This window comes from Pocillopora verrucosa, chromosome 4 (assembly GCF_036669915.1).
Source record: "Pocillopora verrucosa isolate sample1 chromosome 4, ASM3666991v2, whole genome shotgun sequence".
Taxonomy (NCBI): Eukaryota; Metazoa; Cnidaria; class Anthozoa; order Scleractinia; family Pocilloporidae; genus Pocillopora; species Pocillopora verrucosa.
In genome coordinates, this window is record NC_089315.1 from 6,438,166 (window position 1) to 6,458,580 (window position 20,415).

The 20,415-nt window shown below is 37.9% G+C and overlaps 2 protein-coding genes across 4 annotated transcripts; both read right to left on the reverse strand.

Moving 5' to 3' along the window:
- Positions 1 to 323: 323 nt before the first annotated feature.
- Positions 324 to 7,222, reverse strand: LOC131774751 (uncharacterized). Of its 3 annotated transcripts, none has more exons than XM_066165714.1 (6): positions 7,069 to 7,222; positions 5,155 to 5,217; positions 4,681 to 4,774; positions 3,267 to 3,300; positions 2,436 to 2,506; positions 324 to 1,401 (listed from the first exon to the last, which is right to left on the reverse strand). In XM_066165714.1, the coding sequence occupies exons 2-6, from the start codon at positions 5,212 to 5,214 to the stop codon at positions 1,208 to 1,210; spliced, it is 453 nt and encodes a 150-aa protein (XP_066021811.1). In that variant the 5' UTR covers positions 5,215 to 5,217; positions 7,069 to 7,222; the 3' UTR covers positions 324 to 1,207. The 3 variants fall into 3 exon arrangements, with proteins under 3 accessions (XP_066021811.1, XP_066021812.1, XP_066021813.1); XM_066165715.1 differs by having other exon boundaries at positions 4,681 to 4,782; XM_066165716.1 differs by lacking the exon at positions 5,155 to 5,217.
- Positions 7,223 to 8,561: 1,339 nt separating this feature from the next.
- Positions 8,562 to 11,411, reverse strand: LOC131785985 (uncharacterized). The gene is made up of 2 exons (XM_066165259.1): positions 10,024 to 11,411; positions 8,562 to 8,586 (listed from the first exon to the last, which is right to left on the reverse strand). The coding sequence occupies exons 1-2, from the start codon at positions 11,409 to 11,411 to the stop codon at positions 8,562 to 8,564; spliced, it is 1,413 nt and encodes a 470-aa protein (XP_066021356.1).
- Positions 11,412 to 20,415: the final 9,004 nt, after the last annotated feature.

Consider the following 20,415-nt stretch of genomic DNA (forward strand, 5'->3'; position numbering starts at 1 on the left):
GGACTTCTTTTTAGCTTTTTTTCCGATAATTGAAAGTGAAATTTCGGAACAAGCGAGCCGGCAAGTAGCAACAGAAGAACCAAAGAAAGGTTTTGTAAACATACCAGGCGCCGTAATTTACGTTATTAAAACGTGAGCAGATACGAAAATCCTCAAAGGAAAAACAAAATAGACATTCCGATAAAGATTCTCACGCTCAGTTAGATTGCAAGCTTACGTACGGTAATAAAAATCAAACACATCCAACACTCGTATAGTATATAAAGTTCAGAGTTCAAAAACAAAACAGAAATGATGAAAAATATAATCAAACTGGCATAACTGTTAAAATTCATACTAATCATGACGGTGTCTGAGTAAAAATGATCATGCTGAAGTCCATCGCGGTTCGCTTATCATGGCGATCTCCGGTCATCACAGTAAAGCAAGAAGTGGGACTACGTCTCGTGTTTCTCCCTACACTTTTTTCGTGCTCTAGCCGCTTCCTGCGTGCTTTATAACAGAACAGAGCACAGTCAAGGCTTCTCTATTTGTTAAATCGTTAATAGAGGCGGATAATACTTTCCGATAGATTATTTGACTGGTTCTTAAGAAAATATCGATGTAGAGTAATCTTTCGGTGTCTAAAGTAAGTGTGAAGTGTCAAAAGCAAGCCAAGTTCGTTTTGGGTTTGCTTTACTGCGCTCTGTGATTGGTCCAGAAAACTTGCACCATCCTCTCAACCAATCAAATCTAAATTAAAAGCTAGTCGCGAATTGGTCAGTCGCGTTTGCCCGCGCTTCAGGCAATGTACTTTAACCCTTTAACTCCCTGAAGTGATTACCATGTAACTTCTCCCTCTAGTATCCATATATTATACAGCAAACAGGTAATGAGAACACTCAGACTCATCAGGTACAATTTATTACCTTGATTGAACACCTAATTCTCGTAATCAATTAACAAGGAAATGTGTAGTAGCTAGTGGGGAGAATTGACAATCAGATCTTGGGAGTTAAAAGGTTAATTGTCACCTTTATCAATCACTAACCGAGTTCTGGTTTCTACGCTGATTGCTCCAGAGTGGTCAACGAATTTCAAGCGTTGCGCATGGAAAGTTTCCAAAATTAGGGTACAAAATCGTGTCGTAGTCAACTGATGCCGAGTAAGAGGAATACTGTGATATCATTTACGAATAACCTCATAAATAAAAAGGTTCACAGTTTTGTTACTTCCTTTTATTTTTCTTGCTCGACTTTGTTTCAGGCTTTCCAGATTTCTTACATGTCTTTCTATACAGATAGTACAAAATCACTCCAGCCAGGAACGGCCAAAATCCTATTTGCAGCAGTAACTTTGGATCGAAAAGCGACTTCCTCTTAATGGACATGAGCTCGGTGGTAAAAATAAGTACAGAGTCGGCTATGTGTGAATAAAGCAAAAATAAGAAAATGTTAGGATTTGCTGCTTATTCAGTAACGTAGAATGATATTAATATCCCGATTAGCAGAAAGATTTCTTTATAGCCCCATACTATTCTAAAACAAATCAAAGTTGTAGTCCTAAAGGCAAAATATTGTTTCTGCCATTATTTTCTTTATCCATAAACTATCTGCATAAGGAAAAATGGGGCTGTGTAGAAATCTTGCAAAGGGAGCGAAAAGGAAAGGCTTCTTGACCATTCCCATTCCGTGTTATAACAAGAAATTTAAAAGAAATTTTTTCCCTATTTGGCTATACCACATATCCAACAGATATCTCAATCATGACTGGTCAATGACTCATGCTCAATAAAATAAGTTATAGATTGCAACACAGGATTTACATATTGCATGTGCTCAGAATTAAAGACAAACAAGAAATGCTAAGTTCTAAATATTTCAAAAAACTTTAAACTTGGTTGAAATGTCATAATTATTTTATCAAATTGCCATTACAAAGAAAATATTTTAGCATTTTCCAACTCGTTGGAAATTTCTTATTCTAAGTAACGTGTGACTGAGGACATACAAAGAGATTTGGAAAATGACTTAAAAATCAAAAATCATACAAACTGCTTTTGCATTTAATGATTAATGGCTGCTTGTGACGTTCTGAAATGTTATGATCGTCCAAGTTCAATTAACCCTTTAACTCCCAGAAGGGATCAACACAAAACTTCTCCCTACAATATCCATACATTCTTCAGCAAACAGGTAATGAGAATATTTAAACTTATCAGGTAGAAGCTGCTATCTTGATCTAGCATCAAGTTCTCATAACTAATTTATAAGGAAATGTGTAGCAGCTACAGGGGAGAATTAACGATCAGATCTTGGGAGTTAAAGGGTTAAGTAAATTTCCCAAATATCACTTGTGTAATAAATCAGGACTTGCTCTTCCGCTCGTGCCATTTTCTGTATTTACAGGCCCCCTTTGTTCTTCCATGATCATTTTTACAATCAACATTTACTTACGAGGAATAACATTCTGAATTCCATGAGCTCCGTACCCTAGGTGAGGAGGGATGATCAATTTTCTTTTTTCACTGAAAAGAGAAAAAATAGAATCGAGGACTGTTGAAAAATATCAGCCTGAGAACTGCTTCTTTAAACTCATTTGAGGGAGCTACAAAAATGATCAACCAAAAGGGGTTTTTGAATTTACTTGTAGAGAATAAACAATGTGAAAAGAAGAATAAGAAAGGCAGTTAAGACAGTAAGGGGCTATGAAGCCCAAAGGGAGTTTTACTTAAAAGTTGCCATGTCAGTCTTGTTGTCAGTTATGTTTGCAATTAGCTTATTTCAAATTAATAGAACTTGGAAAATAGTATCAATCCATGGGCACAATTTTTTGCACCCCAACTTGTCGCTTAGAAGTAAAATTTTAAGTAGGTATTTTTTTTTCACTTGAGGAAATCCTGCTAAGCTAAGACCCACTTTAGAAGAAGTCCCTTCCTCAATGGCACTAATTGCTAATGACAAAAACCTGCTCATGATGAAAATATTTGATCTTATTGTTGTTTTTTATCACATACTGTAGTATGTATAGCACTTGGATGGTATATTTGGACCCAACATATTGACCAGCTCTCAGTTGGTAGAGCACTGCACCGGTATCACAGAGGTCATGGGTTCAAATCCAGTACGAGCCTGAAATTTTTTCCAGGTCCTATTTTCAACTACTCATTTCAGTAGAGTTCTTAGCTGCGAGGATCCTTTAATTTCATCTCTTCGCTGCAGTGCAAATATATGAATTTCATATATCTAAAATCATTATACGCATACTGTAATATTTCTAAATCTTACCCTATGCACATTCCTTTTATACCCATCTCCCAACCTGTAAAAAAAAAAATTACAGAAATAAGTGAAAAAATTAAGGTGGCAATTACTTGTAAAGTGGTGAACTTTCTGTCACTGCAGTTCACATAAAATCACAATTTGGCAAATCTTAACATCTCTAAAAGGGCTTTAACTGAGAGCTTTTAAAAAAAGTATTACCAGCCAGGCAAAAGAAGAACTCAAAATATTGGAAGTCATTATTATTCATCACCTGGATGGTTTATTTGGACCCAACATATTGACCTGCTCCCAGATGGCTTGTTAGCTCAGTTGGTAGAGTGCTGCACTGGTATCGCAGAGGTCATGGGTTCAAAACCCATACAGGCCTGAATTTTTCTCAGGTCCCATTTTCAACTACTAGTTCAGTAGTGTTCTTAGCTGCAAGGATCTCCTAAATTCGTTTCTTCACCGCAGTGCAAACATATGAATTTCATATGTCTAAAATCACTATACAGTAATTACACTTTGGTTTTTATTTTCAATGTTTCTCACTACATTAGATATCACAAAAGGTAACCTCATAAGATCAAATTCACTAGCACACTTGACTGAGGACACAGTGGTTCCTTTCTAGTCTAGCTTTTAATGTTTCCTCCTTATAATTTTTATACCTCACTATGTATGTATACATGACCAACAAAATGTCACATAGTTGTAAGCAAAACTATAGTACCTAAATAATTCCCAAATCATAAGTCAAGAGAATACTTCATTCACATGAAATGAAGAATTGGGATATCTTAGCATCTCTAAAATTGTTTTAACCCTTTAACTCCCAAGATTTCTTTAGCAATTCTCCTTACAGTCTGCCAAATGATTCTCATTATGCCAGTTTGGAGAATTTGGTATTGGATCAATTAGTAATCCCATAATTGATATTTTTCTTAATTCTCATCACTTGTATGGTACAGATATAGTAAGGAGAAATTCTGTCTTGGTCACTCATGGGAGTGAAAAGGTTAACTAGGAACTTTTAGAAAAGAGTCAGAAACCAGATAGTAAAAGAAGTCAAAATCTTGCAATTAGAACAATTTTTATTTGACTTTGTATAAGTATTGACAGTAACCATGTTTGATTTTATGGTTCAATACTTCATGTTTCTATGTGATTGGCCAAGAACACTTGCTCCATATTCTCAACATATCAGATTAAAAAATAAAACCAATTGCCAGTCAAGTGCTCACTTGAGTTTTCTCATGCTTTATGCAATTTAATTGTTGCCAAACTGTGTTCTCGTCAGCTCATGATTTTAAAATGTTTTACCTTTTTTGCTCTAGAGAGCAGTTGACTGATAACTTTGGCTTAATGGCTTTATGAATCCGAAATTAAATCATCCTGATAGTATAGCAAAATAATCAGAGGTCCTGATGCAAGTTACCTTTGATAACCTTCCCTTTGCCCAACTGGAACTCAAGTGGCTCCCTTCCTTTTACCAGGGATGAGTCGAACATTTGTCCATTCACCAGTGTACCCTATAAGACTTCATTGAAAAATTAAGGAAATTCAAACATTTGCAATAGCTACATTTTTAATAAGAATTGAGAACAGGTTTTTACTTTTTGTTGTTGTTTACTTTGTGCTATTGTTAGTTTTTTTTTTATTTTTTATTTTGACAGTTTATTTTTGTCTTTTTGTTTAGGCAGTCTAATTTAAAATGATAACAGAAAGCTAAAGGGAGAGGATGCCAAATTCTATTTACTTATAACAGCTTGGCACCCAAGTGGTTAAAACAATTTTGGTTCAAATTTCTGGCTTGAAAAATGTAAGGATGTGAGCACATCCTTTCCTTAAGAATTCACTGTAATGCTTTCAAGTAAGAAGCTGACAACATGAAAGTCATATATGTACATACTGTATAGTGAACAGACACAATGTCGCCATTATCTGCTTTGTCCTCACAGGTAGCAGGCATGTACTGAAATAGAAAGATCATATGATTTTATATAGAATACTTCATGGAAAGTCTGTCCATATGGTAATTACGCACAAGTCAGCAGTTAAAATATTCAAGGACTGAGATTTCTGATATAAAACCAACAAGTGTAGACAGATAATGATAACATATTTACTAGCTCTACTAGAAGCTTCTAAACTAGAAAAAGAATTGAAAACTCAAAATTTCATCTAGACTAATAAGTCTTCGTTTTTGCATTCTTTCCTGATTAGTGTGAAAATTTCTATAATTTAAGAAATTAAATAACTGCATTCTGTGCAAACCCTAGAGGGAATTTAAGTAATGTCCTTGGATTTGATTTTGCCCCCTCACTTAATTATATTTACAATACTCATCTAATTTAACACAATCTACTTGATTATGTCCATTGCCCACCAGTTTCCAAATTTGGCAATAAAATAGTTCATTGAAAAGAACACCAAAAGCCATCACACAAGTCAGCAGTTAAAATATTCAAGGACTGAGATTTCTGATATAAAACCAACAAGTGTGCAGACCATCTCTTCTAATGCTAAAATTATAGTGGCCCAAGCTTTTTTTTGTTTACAACTATTTTGAGAATATTCTTAACAAAATTGTTGTGTCACTCATATTCTACTGAGTTTCAACACCATACTTTGAATGAAAAATCTAGTGAATGTTTTAATGAGACTGTAGGAATTTCCCCTCTCAACTCCATTCTGTTTGTCTTAATTCAACAATACATACTGTACACAGTCAGGTATTTGAACTAGTCTCTTCAGAAATGCACAAATCATACTATTTCTCTGATACATATTACAATTAAAATCTTGTGCTTATTAGATTGGTATATGTATGAATACAATTCATTGTTACATTGTATGAGTTACGTTGTATGAATCACATGTGAACCAGTTGAGATCTATGCTTTTAAGTCCTTACAAATTATATTTCATGTAAACTAGAAGATCAAAGCCATGATATTAACCTAATCACTGCTGCCAGGAGACGAGATTTGTAATAAATTATTAATTTCTAGCATCAATTTAGACCACCTGTCGTGACACTCCTTCTCGAATAGCCCAGACTATTATGTAGTGTGCATGTATTTGAACAAAAAAAGCAAAAATGTTCTTAGTCATTTAACTTTCCACTTTTTCTCCATGTGGAGCGCTTGAAAAAATATTAGGCAAAATTTCCGCACAGCCCCATACATCATTATACATCCATATATGGGGCTTTATTATTCAGTGTATCACCAGTAAGATGTACATGCATAATTAAGTATGGGGCTGTGCGGAAATTTTTCCAAATATTATTTTAAATATCGATGAAACAAATACCGTGATAAAAGGACAAAAAATATCGCGTGATATTTTAGTATCTTTCGCCTGCGAAGGACTAATCCTCTCGATCACATTTACCACAGAAGTGTTATCAACTGGCATACACAATACATATCAACAGTTTAATCGATATTTCAACAACAACCTTTAGCTTACCCACTTTTGGCTGACAAACGAATATCGATTTTTTTTCAGTATAACATATTTTGCCATAAAGTTCACCCAAACTCCTCCCGTACGTACCGTACGTATGCAAAATTAAAAAGCTTCTAATTTTCTCGACTGCATAACAAAATCCGCGCGGGTAGGTTATCGCGACAAATTTCGTGAATTTTCCCTCAAATAATATCGATTTCACAGACTTAATAAATGCTCGCTTTTTTTTCGAAGAAAGATAAAATCCAAATTCAAAATTGCAGAAATTAGCACCCGATCGATCACAAAGAAATACTACCAGTAATTTAAGCGCAAGAAGCTTGTCTGAGATTTCATTCTCTTCACATACCTCAACATTAGTTTATAGATCCTTCTTCTTTTTAGCTCCAGCAGCATACCCACATGAAAAAAAAAAGTACCACAGAACAACAATCTTAAGTTGTTCTTCATTGGAGATCATCATCCAATTTACGCGATCTTTGAGTATACTGAAATGTCGGCTGTAATCTAATCGTGGCAAGCGGAGGCAGGCGCAACTCCTCTTGCACTTCGAGAAAGCCTGGGAATGAACCTCAACTCAATATGGCGGACGAAGAGAGCCCAGAAGAATCGGAGAAAAAGATTGACTCTCTATCGCATCCAGAAGTGATGGTTCTCTTTGGTGAAAAAATTTGGGGAACATAGTGGAAGGTCCACTCCTTATATATATATAATTTTATATGCCTTTTAATACACTTTCAGCTGTAGTTGTCATCCAAAATGCGACAGTGCATCACTTAAAGAAGGCAATACAAAGACAAATCTCACTTAAACTCTTCAGGGAAGGAGGTCTGCATATTGTCTCTTGGTAAGTGGATAAGGAATCAAATGATGTCAAGTTGGCTAAACTTCAGAATACCCCGCAACTCATTTACATGTGTCGGGAGGCTTTGAAGATCGAGGCATAACACAATAGACGCTATTCTTATTCAATGACATGTAAATAAGTTGCGGGGTATTCTGAAGTTGCTCCGTCAAGTTTACATAGTATGGTTTTACATAGTTTTATATTTCTGATTGATGTAATCAGATGGCCCCTATACACTGTACTTGCAAAATCAACATATCAGTCCACTGCATTGTGTGATTGATACATATTTATGTTTTCAGCCATGAAAATTTGATACTGAATCAAACAATATAACCTAATATTCATTTATTCGACCATTAGCCGACCATTAAGGACCTGTCTTCTTATTAGCTTTATGCTTGAAAACTTGTCAATATTCATAGTACAACACTCAAGGTGGTAGAGGGTTAGATATTAACTTTAACTGTTCAACTTATACACAAATCTAATACGTCAATAAAGATGATGGAATTGAAATGCTTACTATCAAATAGCATAACAGCTGATCAGTAACAAAGTAGACCTTTAAAGGAACAATATCGAAACTTGGAATAATTAATGAGTATCGAAATACTCCAATGACAGCAAGCTATAACCCACCAATAATTACAAACCAAGGTGCTACAAGTAGTGACATAACAACTTTCAACCTCATCACCTGATGAAGATGTTGATGGATTAAATAGATGTTGATCGATCAATTAGCCTGACTCTGACATCATGATATAAACAGTTTAATGTTTGTTTACCAATACACAAATCATAATGTAATATAATTTTGTAAATAAAAACTAATAGGAAGTACATTTGGAAAACCTATTGGTTGTCATTTGAAGGACAGAAGCTAACAGAGAATCATCAACCTCTCACATAGTAAGTCAACAGTAGATGTAGTTATGTAGTATTAAACAGTATAATAGTTTGACCCTTTTACCCCTTAGACTGACCAACATCTAATTTCTCCTAACAGTATCACCCCTGAATCAAACATTAAGGTCATGAGAATTAAATAATGATCAAAAAATATCAGAGCTCTTGATTGTTAAGCAAAATCTCCATGTCAGCACCGTAGGAAATGTATAGAAAAGAGCACGGAGAATATGCACACTGATCTTTGGGTGTAAAAGGTTAATTATCTGGGTGAGGGGCTCCTCTGCTTTTTTACCTTCCACTTTTCTTATTTTTAAGCTACAGCCATTGAATATATGGTGGTAAGGTGGTGACAACTTTGCTTTCCATAGTTTCATGTAGTTCGTGTAGTGTGATCGTCCGGGTGTGTGTAGCTCTGAAAAGAACTGTTGTTGGTGACTGACGTTTCGACTATCTGTGCGATAGTCATCTTCAGAGTCAAGTGAGGAGTAGTTGTCAGTCGATGATGTTATAAAGTCTGGTCTGTTGAACGTGATTGGTCTGTTTAGCCGTGATGTGATTGGCTGGAAGACTCGTGTAGAGTTTGTTAACAGTCATTGGTCGGTTTCGATCCGTCTGTTGTTTGTCGGTCTGTTTGTCGGTTTGTTCACGTCGTTAATGAGTCGTTTGTAAGGTGCTGGTAATTGTTGACATCTGTTGAGAGGCTTCTGCTCTAAGTTAGTGAACCAGCTTTCCAGAGTCAGTCGTTGAAAATAGTTTGTACTGTAGGTTAAGCATTTAGCAGAGTCCCAGTCGATTCTGTGATTAGTTTGTCGGTGATGTTCAGAAATGTGATTGTTTGCATCGCCATTTCTAGTTGCTCGTTTGTGTTCAGTTAGTCGCGTGTTAAGGTTTCTACCAGTCTCACCAATGTAGGAGGCCTGGCAGTCGGAGCATTCGATCTTATAAATCGCTCCCTGTCTGTTGTTGGGTTCGTCTTTGTCTTTAACGTTGGTCAGTAAATGTCGTAAAGTAGTAATAGGCCTGTGAGCTACGCGAATGTTGTAAGGTTGTAGGATCCGCGCGATAGCCTCAGGAGTGCATTTGATGTAGGGTATAGCAGCTGTAGTCGTGATAGATGTGGAGTCCCTGTTAGTTTCTGTAGTGTCGGTAACTCTGTGAGTGTTTCGTCTAATGAAATCAGTGTTGTAGTTGTTTTTGTCAAAAACGCGGTCCAGGTACTTGTTTTCGTCAGATAAACTGTCCGGTGTGTTGCAAACAAGTTGCGCTCGTCTTGTCAATGTCTTGATAGTCGTAGCTTTGTGGGAAGTCGGGTTGTAGGATGATTCGTCAAGAAGTCTGTCGGTATGCGTCGGTTTTCTGTATATTGTTGTTCGTAGTTCGTTGTTGTTTCGGCTTACCAAACAGTCGAGAAAAGGAAGCTTGCCGTCTTCTTCGATCTCCCTGGTAAACTGAATGTCGGTGTTTTGTTCGTTAAGGTGATTGTGAAAAGCGTCAATTTCGTCTTTGTGTACGGCGGTAAATGTGTCGTCAACGTAGCGTAACCAAAGCGGTATGGTTTGTCGGCAAGTTGCAAGGGCGCGTTCCTCGATGTTTTGCATCACAATTTCTGCGACAACAACGGAGACCGGCGACCCCATAGCTGTTCCGTGCAACTGCTTGTAGTGTTTCCCGTTGTACTGAAAGTAAGTCGATGTAAGGCAGAGGTTAAGTAGGTCCATAATGTCTTTTGTCGGTAATGGTAGTGCATCAGTAGACTGTTGGATGGCGGTTTCAGTACACTGTAGAGCCAATTGAAGTGGAATACTGGTGAACAGTGATTTCACATCAAAAGACACAAGTTTGTAGTCGTCAGGTATCTGTACGTCTTTGATAGCGTCAATAAAGTTCTCAGTTGATTGTAGTTTACGTCTCGATTTGTCAGTCAGTGGTTGCAGTATCGTCGTAAGGTATTTCGACAGTTGGTACGTCGGGGACCCACAGAATGAGACTATAGGTCGCATAGGTATCCCAGGTTTGTGTAGTTTCGGTAGTCCGTAAAGTTTAGGTGGTTGTGATACAGAGCACCTCAGCCGGTAGTAGCGTTGAGTGTCAAAGGCTTTAGTCTTTTTGAGCGTAAGTAGTTTGTTGTTGAGTTTGCGTTGTAGTGCTGGCGTCGGGTCACGTTTAAGTAATTCGTAAGTTTGTTTGTCGTTAACAAGTGCGTCCATTTTGTCATAGTAGTCAGTCTTGTCCATAACAACAGTAACACGTCCTTTGTCGGCTGGTAGTATAACAATGTTCTTGTCGTTTTTCAGTCGTTTCAGTGCTTGTTGTTCGTCTTTGGTTAAGTTGCTATCAGTTATAGAGGCTGATTGTATCGTGGAAGCAATTCTACTTCTGATGTTGTCCTTGGCAGGTTCTGATAAGTCTCGTTGACGAGAAAGAGCCGCCTCAACACTAGATACAATAGACTCGGTCGGTATACGTTTAGGCGTCACTGAGTGTTTCAGTCCGTAAGATAGTACTTGAGTCTCAGTCTTGTCTAAGGGACGGGAAGAGATGTTCCTGACCCAGTTGTCGTCGGTTCTTTGTCGTCTTTTGTCTTTGTTATGTTGAAGTCGCGTCAGTTTTTGTTGATGTTTGTCACGAGCTTGGTAACTCGTTTTGTCGGCTCTTCTGTCGGCAATAGCTGTGACTGTGTCGAGTAAGGTAGTCGGTAACTGCTGTTGCAGTTTGTCAAGTAGTTGTTGTAATTTGTTATTGTAGTGGTTGAGTCTTCTGTGACAGTCGTTAATCCGTGCTTTGACCAGTCGTCGGCAGGTGGATTTGACGATCTGGATGGCCTCTTGTGTGTTCAACGGGGACCTAAGTCGAAGTCCGGCCGGAACGAGACCAAGGTCTTTGCAGCGGTGGTTGAACCAGAGTTGTTGTCGTATTCGTCTGACAATCATTGCGTAACTGATGTAGTTGTTCGCAAGTCGTTCGCTCTGTCTGAATTTTTTAATGCTTCTTTTCTGAGATTACTTTGATAGCAGCTGACCTGCGATTATCAATTCACTACTTGTAAAGTCTTTTATTCTTTTGTATAAATTTTGCGCTTTAACTTTTTTTTTAAATTTGTTTCCCGGCCAGTTGGGGAGCAAGCACAGATACATGGGGACCAGACAAAGAAGATGTATGTAGTACTTCATGAATTTAGTGGTGATATCTGCTCATATTCTCAGAACCAAACAACTGATAAAATAACCATGACATGAAAAGACTCAAAGATTCAGCGCATTAGCTATAAAGAAGCCAATAAGTGCGAAGAGTAGAATTGTCCAAACCGCCAATAGCGCGGGAAGTAGCAAATGACCAAATCACCGTTGGTTTTAGTTTTGCCCGTGATTGGCTCAGAGAGTGGCTTGAATTATCTGGACCAATCGCAAAGCGAAGTTAAACGAAATAAAGGCAATCCTGGATTCCTTTTCCAAACACAATTGAAAATGCTTGAATCTTTTCGCAGGGTCATTCCCCAGCTTGTCACTGTGACGGTCTTGTCGAGGTGGTTGGACTTCAGGGAGTAATGCACCTAGTGAGTCAGAATCACCACCATCTTTACCCTTCACACCCTAACATCAGCAGGCATATGCACCATACTGTTCTCTCCAATCTGCTCCGCGTATTTTTTTCTACTAACTGTCACAATTTTTGTATCCTGCCTTTTCCTTTCTTCTTAAGTATTTGCAAAGGAAACGTTTTTATTTAGCAATAAAAATGGTGCCTTAGTTCTTAATTGAAATGAATTCTTTATTAAAAGGGTCAGATTCAAAGTGGAATCAGGACTGGTATTCGGCTAGCACAGGGAGCCCAGGTATAGATGTCTGGTTGTAATCCAGTAAATAACATAATGAAGCCATAAGTTGATTATCCTCGTGCTATTCTCTTGTTACTGGGATACCTGTGGTAGCCCAGTCATAAAATGCCTTTGTTTTTTTGTCGTCTTTTTTTTTCGTTTTTTCCTCCGCCACAAAATGGAAAAATTGCGCAATAATACCCAGTGCTCATTGGGCCCTCAACACCTTGACAACTAACTGTGATCCAATTAGGGTGAAGGTGTTCACATGCTGATCACGTGTTATCTAGATGATGATTGACATTGTCATGCACGGACAGGTCCGGGTCACATGACGAGCACGAGATTTTTGCTTAGAAAACTCTTGTCGATCGTTTTGTATTTCAACGTGTTTGGATTAAGATCACCTGAAGCATTATAGCGCAAACGCTCGAAATACTTACAGACGCATACACAAGTCGTATTATTCGCGGCCAATCCACACTAAAAGATGTTATTGAGCGGTAATTTTGGACCGGATTGAGTCGCGAACTGTGTATCCGTTGTCGTTTCTAGTGATTTCTGCCGTTTTAAGCTTGCTTTACCATCACTATTATTCACCTCATCTACTTTTATTACGTTGGTAAAATCTGTACAGACATCACACAAACCAACTCGCGCACAAAGTAAGAAGAGTATATTGAAGGCTTGAAATTATGTTACGATCGATTTTCATCAAGAAATGGGCCAGGAATTTTCCACAATAGTGCAAATAATCGTGAAGGCTGATCGAGGAAAAGCGATTGCGTGACGCTCGGTAAGCTGTAAGATGACATGTTATTATTTACCAGACGTAAAAACTCTTCAGATTCTCAGTCTGCATTTTGTACCCACTCTGCAGTCTCCAGTCTATATTTTGTATCCGGTCTGCTGTCTGCATTTTGTACTAACAGGTATCTGTGGCACCAATACAGTTTATTTTTGGTTACATTTATTCGCATAACACATAATCTACCACAAAATACCTGTGAGTGAGGTAATTCGACATTTTCGTTCTTTTCCACGTTAATACTCTTCTTTCCTTTTGTAAGAATGTAGACCACAAGTAATCCACCCACCCTACAAAAAATAACTCTTGCATGCATAGCATGCCTATGTTTTAAAATAGGTGTATGCCCTTAGCCAGACTTGAGCTCACTATTTCATTATACTAATCCGACACCCGTAGTATCACTACACTTGATTCCAAGGATCCAGTACCATCCAGGTATTCCAGTTACCCTGCTCACAGGGTCTAGTTATTTCTGTTTTTCACGTTAATATGTTCCCACCAGTGGCGTAGCGTCATTTTTTCTGCATATTTACTGGGATGCCTGTGGTAGCCCAGTCATAAAATGCCTTTGTTTTTTTGTCGTCTTTTTTACTGGGATACCTGTGGTAGCCCAGTCATAAAATGCCTTTGTTTTTTTGTCTTTTTTTTTTTTTTTTTCCTCCGCCACAAAATGGAAAAATTGCGCAATAGTACCCAGAGGTCATTGGGCCCTCAATACCATGACAACTAACTGTGATCCAATGAGGTGTTCACATACTGATCACGCGTGTTATCCCTCAACTCCATGACAACTAACTGTGATCCAATGAGGTGTTCACATGCTGATCACGCGTGTTATCTTGATGATGATTGACGTTGTCATGCACAGACAGGGCCGGGTCACATGACAAACACGAGATTTTGCTTATAAAACTCTTAGGTCAGTTGTTTTGTGTTTCAACGTATTTGGATTGCGATCTCCTGGAGCATTATAGCGCAAACGCGCAAAATACTTACAGACGCATATACAAGTCGTATTAATCGCGGCTAATCCACACTGAAAGATGTTATTGAGCGGTAATTTTGGAACGGATTGAGTCGCGAACGCTTGAAAGCCATGAAAGCCTTGAATGCCTTGTATGCTAAGTATGCCAATGTCTTAGTTGAAAAATGTTCACTTGTTGTAAAAAGCAAAATCTGAAATCTGAAACCAAACTGCATATACTCTATGCAATTTAATGGACAACGCTAATACCGTGAGACTGAAGAACATAGCTATAAGGGATGCAAACTGCTTGTGAAGAAAGACGACATGTTGGATTCACTTGATGGCAAGGAACGTAGCTACGATAACAGTACGAATTGTATTAATTTGACGATGAGAAAGGTGAATCTTACGTTTGTTTTCATTGTAGTTGTATGGATATTCTTTTTTAATAAATACGTGATCCAAAACCCTGTGTTTTTTTGGTGTATAATTTTGTTATGTTAAATATTGTTTACGCAATTGTCTTGTCACAAGCGGCCCAAGCTCACGTCTCGAGAAAAAGCCAACGATTAATTTATGAACGCGTCACGCGTTGTGTGACTCGGTGTTAAGTTACGAGAGGAACTGCACGTTATAAGGAATAGTACAGGGAACGAAGTATGGTCGATTTACAACGATACATATTTCGAAATATGAACATTTTTTCTCGTAAAGTCAATAAAAATTACTCATACCCTGTGTATCCGTTGTATTTTCTGGCGATTTCTGCCGTTTTAAGCTTGCTTTACCATCACTGTTGTTCACATCATCTACTTTTATTACGTTGATAAAATCTGTACAGACATCACACCAACCAACTCGCGCGCAAAGTAATAAGACTATATTGAAGGCTTGAAATAATATTGCGATCGATTTTCATCAAGAAATGGGCCAGGAATATTCCTCAATACTGCAAATAATCGTGAAGGCGGATTGCAGAAAAGCGATTGCGTGACGCTCGGTAAGCTGTAAGATGACATGTTATTATATACCTGACGTAAAAACTCTTCAGATTCTTAGTCTGCATTTTGTACCCACTCTGCAGTCTGCAGTCTATATTTTGTATCCGGTCTGCAGTCTGCTGTCTGCATTTTGTACTAACAGGTATCTGTGACACTAATACAGTTTATTTTTGGTTACATTTATTCGCAAAACACACGTAATCTACCACAAAATACCTGTGAGTGAGGTAATTTGACATTTTCGTTCTTTCCCACACTAATATTCTTCTCTCCTTTTGTAAGAATGTAGACATCACTCACAATGTTTCAAGTAATCCACCCACCCTACAAAAAAGTAACTCTTGCATGCATAGCATGCCTATGTTTTGAAATACGTCTATGCCCTTGGCCAGACTTGAGCGCACTATTTCATTATACTAGTCCGACACCCGTAGTATCACTACACTTGATTCCAAGGATCCTGTACCATCCAGGTATCCCAGTTACCCTGCTCACAGGGTCTAGTTTTTTTTTTTTTTTTTTTTTTCCTCCGCCACAAAATGGAAAAATTGCGCAATTGCTGGTTTTCACGTGACGTCACTAAATTTCAGACTTCAGAACTATTGATCCTCCTGAGATTTTACTTTCATGATGTATTAGAGCAGCTAAAAACTAATATTCAGACAAATTTTCACTCCAAATGGGTTCTTGGTTTAGTGATAGACTACTCTTGAATTTCTAAGCTTTTGCGTGACGTGGCCTTTACATGACGAGCGAGAGAGCTGTTATGTTGGTTTAAAAGGTGACTTATTTAGGGAAATTCAGCTATCTGAACAGTTCTTGTATTAGAATAAAGTATTATTGTTACGTTTATGAGTTCTTAGAGAGATAAATTCACGCTTTTGTAGCAAAACTTAGTGACAGATGTTTCTGCTGGTTTCCGGCCGCCATGTTGGTGCCCATCTAGGTGGGCACCAGCATGGCGGCTCCATACAAATCTCTATAAATTTGGGAAAAACGTTTCTCCTCATATCTTCCGTAAGAAAAATTGCTGTGACCTGAATCTTGGCGAGAGTCTTTACATATCTAGCCTCTTTCTATTTCCAGATTCTAGACTAAATCGATTGAACGGTTTTTATTTTTTATTTTGATCTATTTTGAATGGCGTGACACTGAAAACCAGCAATAGTACCCAGAGGTCATTGGGCCCTCAACACCATGACAACTAACTGTGATCCAATGAGGTGTTCACATGCTGATCACGCGTGCTATCTTGATGATGATTGACGTTGTCATGCACGGACAGGGCCGGGTCACATGACGAACACAAGATTTTTGCCCATAAAACTATTTTGTCAGTCGTTTTGTATTTCAACGTAATTGGATTACGATCATCTGGAGCATTATGGGGCAAACGCTCAAAATACTTATAGACGCATACACAAGTCGTATTGTTCGCGGCCAATCCACACAAAAAGATGTTATTGAGCGGTAATTTTGGATCGGACAGAATCGCGAACGCTTGAAAGCCATGAAAGCATTGAATGCCTTGTATGTCTTGTATGCCAAGTATGCCAATGTCTTAGTTGAAAACGTAAACTCGTTGTAAAAAGCAAAATCTGAAATCTGAAACCAAACTGCATATACTCTATGCAATCTATTGAACAACACTACTACCGTGAGACTGAAGAACAAAATTCAAATGGATGCAAACTGCTAGTGAAGAAAGATGCCATGTTGGATTCACTTGATGCCAGGGAACGTAGCTACGATAACAGTGCGAATGGTATTAATTTCACGATCAGAAAGGTGAATCTTATGTTTGTTTTCATTGTAGTTGTATGGATATTCTATTTTAATAAATACATGATCCAAAATCCCGTGTTTTTTGTGTATAATGTTATTATGTCAAGTATTGTTTACGCAATTGTCTTGTCACAGGCAACCCAAGGTCACGTTTCGAGAAAGAGCCAACGATTAATTCACGAACGCGTCACGCGTTGTGTGACTCAGAGTAAGGAACCGTTGAAAATTTGAACACGTTATAAGGAATAGTATAGGGAACGAAATATGGTCGATTTACAACGATAAATATTTCGAAATATGAAGATTTTTCTCGAAAAATCAATAAAACTTACTCATACCCTGTGTATCCGTTTTAGTTTCTGGCGATTGTTGCCGTTTTAAGCTTGCTTTACCATTATTACCACTATTATTCATGTCATCTACTTTTATTACGTTGGTAAAATCTGTACAGACATCACACAAACCAACTCGCGCGCAAAGTAAGAAGATTATTTTGAAGGCTTGAAATTATATTACGATCGATTGTCATCAAGAAATGGGCCAGGAATTTTCCACAATAGTGCAAATAATCGTGAAGGCTGATCGCGGAAAAACGATTGCGTGACGCTCGGTAAGCTGTAAGATGACATGTTATTATATACCAGACGTAAAAACTCTTCAGATTCTCAGTCTGTATTTTTTACCCACTCTGCAGTCTATATTTTGTATCCGGTCTGCAGTCTGCTGTCTACATTTTGTACTAACAGGTATCCGTGGCACAAATACAGTTTATTTCTGGTTACATTTATTCGCACAACACACATAATCTACCACAAAATACCTGTGTGTGAGGTAATTCGACATTTTCATTCTTTCCCGCGTTATTAATCTTCTTTCCTTTTGTAAGAATGTAGACCGCTTACAATGTTTCAAGTAATCCACCCACCCTAGAAAAAAATAACTCTTGCATGCATAGCATGCCTATGTTTTGAGACAGGTGTATGCCCTTGGCCAGACTTGAGCTCACTATTTCAGTATACTAGTCCGACACGCGTAGTATCACTACACTTGATTCCACGGATCCAGTACCATCCAGGTATCCCAGTTACCCTGCTCACAGGGTCTAGTTACTTTATAAAATCAGTTGATAAAAAAAACTATTATGTAATACCACCCCTTCCCTTCCCCCCTCCCCTCCCCCCCACACCGACGCAGAACCACAATTTCTTCAGAAATTTACCCTCTTCGTTCATCCGCTTCAATGCTTTTTTTTTTAATTGATGACAATCATTATTACTTCATTACAGATCAAAATCAAATTTAAATCAGAGATGCCCGTACAAATAGATGATGAACCTTGGATGCAGCCTCCTGGTAATGTGATTGTACGGCCCATACTAACACAGGTATTTACAGAAAACTGTGTAACGACGCTGTAAAAGATTACCGTTTGGGGAAAATGAAAGGCTTGTGATTGGACTCGCATATCTCAGTGTTAAAAATGCACCGAGAACATTTCGAAAAATCAATTTAGTTTTATCTTTTTACCTGAGAAACTTTTTATTATTTTTTTTTGTCAACATTTACATCCAAGAATTCAATAAAACGTTTATAACCGGACGACTTTGGTTCAGAATTCTTTGGAGAATTAAGAAAATTTCGCTAGAACCCAAACAGCCATCGAACACTTCTAGAAATTTCATCGTAAGTTCACTTATTTTTTTCTTTAGGCGCTGATGCTATCGAAGAGGAAGGTTAAAGTAAAAAACAAAAGAAGACCCGCAAGTTCGTCTCGCCCTTCTGCAAGCCCCAGCGCAACAAGAACTATTTTTTATGATGATTAAACACTTACCCCAGGCTCATGGCAGCTTAATTAGAAACCATACTGGAAATTTTTTTTCTATCTCTGATTTATTCTTAACTTGGTGATCTTGTAAAGTTTCATCCAGTTAAGTATTGCTTTAGCCGAGAAAATGTAATTCGAAATTGTAAAGGAAATTACTGTCATTTGCATCGCTTTGGGTATACGCTGTATTGTAAACAGTGTTGACTAAAAAATTCCATCTTTATTGTGCGTTAAATTGAACCAATTGTGAAACTCTAATGCACACGAAATGCATGCTGGTTGAGAAATCACACGAACATCACGTGCTCGTCATATAGGCTGAAACAAGGAGAGCGGCTCAGTCCTCACCATTCGAACCTCTTCAGTGTACATTACCATTCGTGCTATTGGAGTCAATTTCTATCACCGGCCATGATTTGTTTATTGAAGTGGTATATAATGATTCTGAACTAGTCTCGGCCACATTCTGTCTTTCCCCGTTCCGCCCGTAAATGCGCAAAGGCGTTGTAGTAGACGCTACGTGCTAACGAACCAAACTCGTAACCTGGTATTCCATAGTCGTATGTAGGAAAAAAAGGGTGGCGCGAGATTTCTAGACGAATCACAGTTTATTAAAGATTTCATGCTTAAGAAAAAAGTGAGAAAAATACGATTTACTAACGCAATTTCAGATAGGAATGAAAACACTTGAGAGTCGACGATACGCGTACCCTGGTGTTCCACAATCGTATATCACAGGTGCGAACTAAAATGTTGAAATCTCTGTCTCAAGGTGGAGTTGAAAACTTAGCTTGTCCCGTCAATGGAGTTTTTACAGAAGACACCGGTGAATTTGAAGATAATATAAGTTGGAGTATATTTCAAAAGAATGTTGTATTTGTAATTATATGTAAAAAGTGGTTTAACTGCAGAAATATTCATTAACAAGCTAATATGCATGAACGCCTTCTATTGATTTACCTTTTCTCCATATGTTTCATTTTATAAAATGATCAGTTCATGTAGATGTGATCCGCGTGAATTAAATTTGTGAGAAAACCTCTTTTTTCGTCGTTAAAGGCATAGCTGGTGATAGGCTCGCGGTAAGAGGAGAGAAGAGTAAAAGAGAGCGAGCAAAAATTGGCGAGGTTCTGGGAAGGTATGACACCTTCCTTCATTCTAATTCGATTTTACTCTCACTTACCCCAAGTTTATGCTCGTCCTCACTGTGTCAGGCTTCCAGAGGCAAGGTTAGCTGTGTAGCACGAGGAAGAGCGTAGAATGGAAGGGAAGATTTTCCGGTTTGCTTCTAGTGGGTTGTACAGACGTTAAGTTATTTAAGTTAAGTTAGTTTCACTGAGGTTTGTGGCTCGATTTACTCAGGTTTAACTGAAGGTCTCTTTCAAGTGTGGTCATAATTAGCTGTGTATCTCTATATGTTACACCTTCGAGTCCTTCACTGGAAATATAACTTTGGAGCGTAAATTCTAGTCCCCCAGTAAATTTAACCGCAATGGCAAATTATTGAATTTCTTAAGTTCGCTCAGCAGTTGACAAGAAGGAAATATCACAAGCAGTCACTAAGGACTATAATTCATGACGAGTCAACACCCTAAAAGGCAGAACAAAGGGTGGTGCCAGACTTCTAAACCAATCACAGTGCAGTAAAGATTTCATATCTGAGGGTTTTTTAAATGTTAACCGTCACTCTCATCCACCTTTGGTGGAGGTCTTAGGATAGAAATGTAAAGC

Bases quoted from the DNA above. Each gene is read 5' to 3' on its own strand.
- LOC131785985 (XM_066165259.1), bottom strand. From the start codon at position 11,411: ATGATTGTCAGACGAATACGACAACAACTCTGGTTCAACCACCGCTGC. The intron at 8,587-10,023 runs GTTACGCTACGT...TGTTTGATTCAG, and splicing joins CGACAAACCATACCGCTTTG to GGGTGATACTGTTAGGAGAA.
- LOC131774751 (XM_066165714.1), bottom strand. From the start codon at position 5,214: ATGCCTGCTACCTGTGAGGACAAAGCAGATAATGGCGACATTGTGTCT. The intron at 4,775-5,154 runs GTATGTACATAT...GAAGTCTTATAG, and splicing joins TTGTGTCTGTTCACTATACA to GGTACACTGGTGAATGGACA. The intron at 2,507-3,266 runs GTAAGATTTAGA...TTCTCTTTTCAG, and splicing joins ATAAAAGGAATGTGCATAGG to TGAAAAAAGAAAATTGATCA.